This window comes from Austrofundulus limnaeus, unplaced genomic scaffold, assembly GCF_001266775.1.
Source record: "Austrofundulus limnaeus strain Quisiro unplaced genomic scaffold, Austrofundulus_limnaeus-1.0 Scaffold20, whole genome shotgun sequence".
In the NCBI taxonomy this organism is placed as follows: domain Eukaryota; kingdom Metazoa; phylum Chordata; class Actinopteri; order Cyprinodontiformes; family Rivulidae; genus Austrofundulus; species Austrofundulus limnaeus.
Genome location: NW_013952422.1, coordinates 2,445,390 through 2,451,932, shown reverse-complemented (window position 1 = coordinate 2,451,932; position 6,543 = coordinate 2,445,390). Strand labels below are relative to the sequence as shown.

The window sequence follows — 6,543 nt, the reverse complement described above, 5'->3', positions numbered from 1 at the left end:
GTGTTGTTGTTTAGTATTTACACGGGTCTAAGGTACTACACAGTGGAATTTTATTAATACAGCTTCAAGCCTATGTGTAATTTCAAACATGATTTTTTTAAAATTATTATTAAAATAAAAATTGTCAGCCTCAACTGTTTAGTTTAGTTTTACTCAAGCTGCTTTATTAATTTAATCACATAGGTTGTATTAATGTATTCCTTAAACTAGTGGTGTTTTATTTGAAATCTATCCATCGTTCTGAAATTATCTTTATTTTTGTTCGAACACTTAAAGTTTTTACCTCTGAACACAAATGGGTAGTGGTAAACATTATTTTTGCACATTATCAATTTCTAATGCAGAGTCCTCTCCTGTGTGAAATTAAACAGTTGTTAAAAGATCCAAACAGCCTGGAACATTTGGTTTTGTCCCCTCCCATTACCAGACAGTGGATTGTTTACAGTTTCTTTACCGTCTCGATGTCGATCTCTATGCATGCTAGCTGCATGCCTTCAGGAATAGGTGGAAGGGAAGGGTCCTTGCTGGTGGAAAGGTCATTGTTTTACACTTATTCTTGGCTCCACATGTCATTTGTGTCACTGGACTGCATGTGTGTGCAAYGTCATTTGATTCTGTACCAGTTTCACCAACTGCAGCTTTGTAAGAACATTTTCCGAGTGTTATGTTATGTTTTTAATTCCAAACTGCTGCATCAAGCATTAAARCTCATCATTCTTGTCATGTGACCAATGCTTCTGTTTGTTGTTTTCCTTTTTTTGTTTGTTTTCTCCGCAGGTCATGAGAATTCTGTGTTTGCTGTTGGAGATGTTTGGAAGGTGGTTTTGAGAGGAATGAGTTCAGATGTTGATTGTTGCTCATCAGCCGGTCCCACTTTACCCCCTCCCCCATCATGTAGGGAGTGACTGTGTGCTGGACTCTCAGTCCTGATTGGTTCTTGTCTGTTTGAAACAAGCAGGATCAACACAGCAGTTTAAAGATGGTCATATTTCTGGTTTGATATCCATATTTTGTTCCTTTTTATCTATTTGGTTCAAACGTGTGCAGAAGACAGTGACTGCTTGGTTGTAGTTTAATTTGTAACTGTTTTTAGTATATTTTTTCTCCTTGCTGGTGATTGTTTACAGAAGTTTGAAGGTTTCCGTAATGACAAGACAATGCCTTCGAGTCTGGAACCATCCTGCAGTGGATCAGCAGAAGCTGGACCTTTAACAACCAGCCACCTCAGGTTGTTATCACACACACACACACACACACACACACACACACACACACACACACACACACACACACACATGAATGGATGCTTGCACAGTCACGTCACACAGTCATATTTGTGGTCACATACACAATCCACTTAAGGCTTTAAAAATAACAGGCCTGTAAACAACAAAAGGCTGCAGCTTTTATTCACCCTGAACAGTTAGACAAAAACCTGGGGTCACCCTGAGGCCTGCAGTTACACAAGACAATAAAACAAAGAGACGACTTTGGTTTTTCTGTTCCAGTGTTGTTTGTGTGTGAATAATAAGGTGTTCTTAATGCAAGAGTATTTGAGTTGCCAAAAAAGGGTTAGTGATTAAATAATTCATGGCTAAAATGCATTTAGTAATTCGTAAATCGTGTGTTTTGGTTCTCCAAGGACTCATCACAGTTAAAATAAAAAATATTGTACAGTGTTCTCTAATTAATCTTTTCTTCTTTGGTTTTCCAATTTTGGTAAGTGAAAATGTTTATAAGCTTGTGGAAAATACAGTTAAATACATAAACGACACAGCGAGCAGTTAATGAACTGCAAACTGACCAAAGCTGTTTTAAAAAAGTTTTTTTTTTCTGTGCTGATTATTTCTAGAAATTGATATTATAAAGCAGAATCGTTAATACCACTTCAGATTTGCAATCTGTAGTGTTTTCTGCAATTATCCTCAAGTTATAAAATTTTGCTACAGTTTGTTTTGTTCTGGTACATCAKTTTTTATGTGCACAATAAAGAGATGCATGAACACAATCCATGATGAATAGAAAATAATATGTCCAATATTTTCTGACATGGTAAAATATAAATGTTTCTAGTTGTAGTTGCTCTTTTCTGAGCGTTGAATCGTCTCTAATGAAACCACTTTGTCCGGACTGGCCTGATGCTCTCATTGGAGATGTGAGTTTATATTTTTGCGGCGAGATCCATTATTCCCAACTGAAATGCAACCGTTTGGTCTTGTTATTGTGGCACATTTGTCATTTTCAGAGCAGTGGTTAGAGCTGTCACCTCTCACACTTGTTTGTATGGAGGAGAGGAAGTGCTGGATGGAAGTAATGAGAGCAGATAACAATGAAGGAAGCAAAGCTGTGAAGAACTGAAGAACAATTAGAGATTTTTAGCTCTGAAGAGAAGGGAAGTGAGCATCCAGGACTGGACTGAACTGGGATTATAAGAAGTACCTTGAGAATGTTGTGCTTGTTTCACCCGTTCAGCCTGGCCCCTGGCTGTCTACAGAAACACGTTCTCACTGACCCTGAACTCATGGCTCTTTTCTTTACTGTCGAATGTCTTTCCATGACTGCTAGTGGTCATTTACACAAACACACTCTGCATACGTAGTCCCAACAACATCTCTGCGCTGTCAGTGGAGGTTGTTTGTGCAGAACTCAGTGCTCAGGGGGGATKCAAGGCTTCCTCTGTTTTATTCACTCATTGTCTTGCTACTATATCCTCAGCATTGTCTCAATAAGAGATTTACTGTCAGCGGCCGGCCACTCCAGCTGGCTTGTTACTAAAAAGGTGTCAAGGAGAGAAACCTGTCGTTCTCATTAACCCAACATCACAGATTCATACTGAGCGATGGCAAAAAAAAGGTTGTTAATCTTTTTCATATAACAGTTTTACAAGGTTGCAATAATAAAAACCTGTTTTGGTGTTGGTCCTCTTAAGAAAAACATGATATTTAGCCTGAATTATATAGGAAAAATGTGCAATGAGTGATAACGTCCGACAATAACACGCGATTCTTCCTCTTGGCAGGTATCATCTGGTGAAGTTGTTGGAAAAGTTTGGCAAAGTTAAACAGTTTGATTTCCTGTTTCATAAGTCTGGACCTTTGGAGGGGCAGCCTCGGGGGTACTGCTTTGTCAACTTCAGCACCAGAGAGGTATTTCAACAAAACCTAAATGCATAATATGTATCTGATCTTTCTTATCAATTCTTATTGTTCTTTTCCAATTCTTGTGTTTTGCGCACTGAAACTTTTTGAATTCATAAAACTTCGGTATGTAAGTTCTTTAAATCCATCACAACCGGTGGCATTAATACTGAATCAGGCACATGATTCACAAAAGGAGAAAAGTTGGCCTTTTTTAGATGCACTCCAACAGTCACTACATGTGTATTTTATCCAGGGCTGTCTGTTCTTAGTGGTTTAGATTGACATTAGTTCAACAAGTGTTATGAGTGGTCCACGAGCAGCCAGGACCTTGTGCGTCTCTGACTGACATGGACCGTAGTCCTAAAAACGGGAGTTGAAACACAGCAGGCTCAGCTTCACAGGTTCGTCAGGCAGTATTTGTTTTGGAGTGTGCCTGGGGATCATGATAAGCATCTAGTTTCACAGCCAGTGTCTATCTGTGGGATATGAAGCCCTCCCAACAGGATTAAACAGAGGAAGTGAGTGTTTATCTTTCACACTCGCACACACTTACATCAAGGCACAGCTAGATGGAGAAATTCATTAATGTAATTTGATATAAAAGCCACTTTACACATTTGATTAGACAGAACTGTTTTTCCCCACAGAGTCACCATCAGACTCGCACATCGTCGTCTATTATCATTTCTTCCGCCTCTGGATTGTGCGGACTAATGATTTAATGAGTCGAGTGTAATCACTAAGAGATATTTAAAGGGTTTTGTCCCTCCTTTCTTTCTGTCTCTCTTTCGCTCCTCCTGGTGCTCCTGCTGCGTGTGYGTGGTGGTCCGCAGGAGGCGGAGAGGGCGATCCAGTGTTTGAACGGGAAGCTGGCTCTGTCCAAGAAGCTGGTGGTGCGCTGGGCTCACGCTCAGGTGAGGGTAAGTGTCAAACCCGACCCGAGCTAAAAGTTTCACCAACTCACTCATTCAAACATTAAATCCAACAACATTAAAATCATTATGTCATCTGTTTTAATAGTAGTAACAGAAGAAACGAACGTGAGAGGGAAATGAATAAAATAGAGTTTTTATTTGAGTTGTGGTAAATAATAATCATCATAATTAAATGTTTTTTATCCATTTGCCTTTTGATATTACTGCTGCAATTCCTAGTTTCCAGAGATCCCTGTACAACCCAYGCCTGTCTCTTAACAATAGACAGCCTACTGACGAAGGGTGAAGGGATATCCTGCATAGAGACGAATCACGCCCTAGAAACACACACATACACACAAAGATGTGGTGGAGGGAGGTGAAGGTCAATGGTGCTGCCTCTTAGACAACATGCTGTTAGATAAATCTGCTCAGAGTCATTGGGATGAAGCTCGATTCACAAATCCAGCAGCTTATTATTGCGATGCTGTCACAAACACACAGGGTTAGATGTTCATTTCGCAGACTAAATAATTACTTATTAAAACTCCATTTTCAGGTATTGAGCTAAAACTGAGTGTGTCAGCAGCTGACACTCCTTCTCAATACATGCACTRAACCTAACGTGTCATGTGAGGTTTTTGTTTTAAACTTTGGAGAACAGGGTGTTGGGTGATACGCATTCCTTTGGGAAATGATAGTTTAATGTATTGCTAAATAAGGATGTCCCGATACAACTTTTTCACTTCCAATACAATACCGATAATGCTGCCTTGAGTATTGTCTGATACTGATATCAACCCGATACGATATCAGAACAAATCCAATATATTTTTCTTACCTTTTTTGTAATGTGAAATCTTAAAAAGTCTTGATCAGGTCAAACAGTAAACAAGAGTCAACAACAATAAGTATGAGAAAGACTGGTCTCATTTGTTATAATCCAATAGGTTACATATTTTTTTACTTAAACATATTAATATTGAACAATTAAATACAATAAATAAATAATAAAATAGAAGACCCTGAAAAACTACCTCAACAAATCCAGTAGAAACAAACTGTACTTTTAAAATGTAAAATAACTATTCAAGGTCACTTGAGTTATTTATCCTGGATCCAAGCGCTGCTGGAAAGAAATCCTGAACGGACTATTGGAGTGGACTGCTTGTATCAGAGTGCTAATATTGATGATTTTAAAGTTGACATGACATGCTTATTTTTCAAATACAAAAAGTAAAAGAAAACATTTATATTTAAGAAAATTAGCATAATACACATGATTTTATCCATAACTGGCATATTTTCTCTTGAATTCGGCTCAGCAAAGTGAAACAGGAAGTGACATCAAAGGGAAACTCTTTAAGAAAATAAACTCTGCGTTTATTGAAACAATCTTCTTTAAAATCTTCTTCAACTCTGATAGAGACTCAAAATAATCTAAAGAAACATCTGATTCTTCTCTGATTATTGTAGCATCGCTCTGTTTACATGCAAACATTCCCCTTTGACATCACTTCCTGTTTCTTCAGATGCAAATGTCTCAACAACTCTTCAACTCAACGGCGTGAAATTTGTTTTGCAATATGTTATTAATGCTCTTTTTCCAAAAACATATTCACATTTATTACAAAAATTTGATGTCACAGGCACTTTAAATGCAAGCTGATATTATCCGATATTCATTTTTTGGCTAATATCAGAGAGATATTGATATTGGATCGGGACACCCTTATGGCTAAATGTCTTTTTTAAGTCGAATTGAAAAATAGAGTTGGAGCTACTTATCTGACAATGTTTGTTAGCATTTCCTGTGTCTTGTTCACATTGTTAATTAAATGTTAGATGTATGGTATAAACACGACTCCTTCTTCTCTCCATTCATCTTCATATGAGATTTAATTATTACTGAAGCTGCAGAATAGAGGTCCTTTCTCTTCTCCATGCTGGAGCAGTATTTCCAACCTGTACAAACAGCTCATTGATACAAATATTTGTTTTTCTTTTTACTTACTTCCATCAAACATCTATATATTCTGTATAGTGTAGAATAAAGTAAGTTTAAAACATTAAAATCAAGTTACGTCATTGTACACTAACTCGTGTGTTGTGTGTGTGTGTGAATAGCTCTTTTAAAAGTGGTTTCACTCTGGAGGGATTCCACAGAGGATGTTTTAGCTCAAACCACAAAGTGGGTTTGGTTCCAGATGACCCACAACTACCCGAATGATAGTGTTTAGTCAAACCACACAAGAGCCAAAGCCTTGTTTTCAAGTGCCGTCCTGACACTCTTCATGTTGGAGATGGTTCAAGTGGACTGGCCTGTGGACCAGTTTTTACTCCATAATCTGTAAGATTTAAGCAATTTCTTTGCTGGGATCAAACAGTAAAGGATGTGTTGTTGTTTAGTATTTACACGGGTCTAAGGTACTACACAGTGGAATTTTATTAATACAGCTTCAAGCCTATGTGTAATTTCAAACATGATT

General features: G+C 37.8%; 1 protein-coding gene across 1 annotated transcript in view; it reads left to right on the top strand.

Moving 5' to 3' along the window:
• The window catches only part of rbm18 (RNA binding motif protein 18), a gene marked incomplete in the record, with an annotated part of 14,721 nt that overhangs the window by 5,198 nt on the left and 2,980 nt on the right, over positions 1 to 6,543 (top strand). Inside the window, 2 exon segments of the mRNA XM_014003847.1 lie at positions 3,020 to 3,146; positions 3,974 to 4,060. Coding sequence (XP_013859301.1) covers positions 3,020 to 3,146; positions 3,974 to 4,060 — 214 coding nt within the window.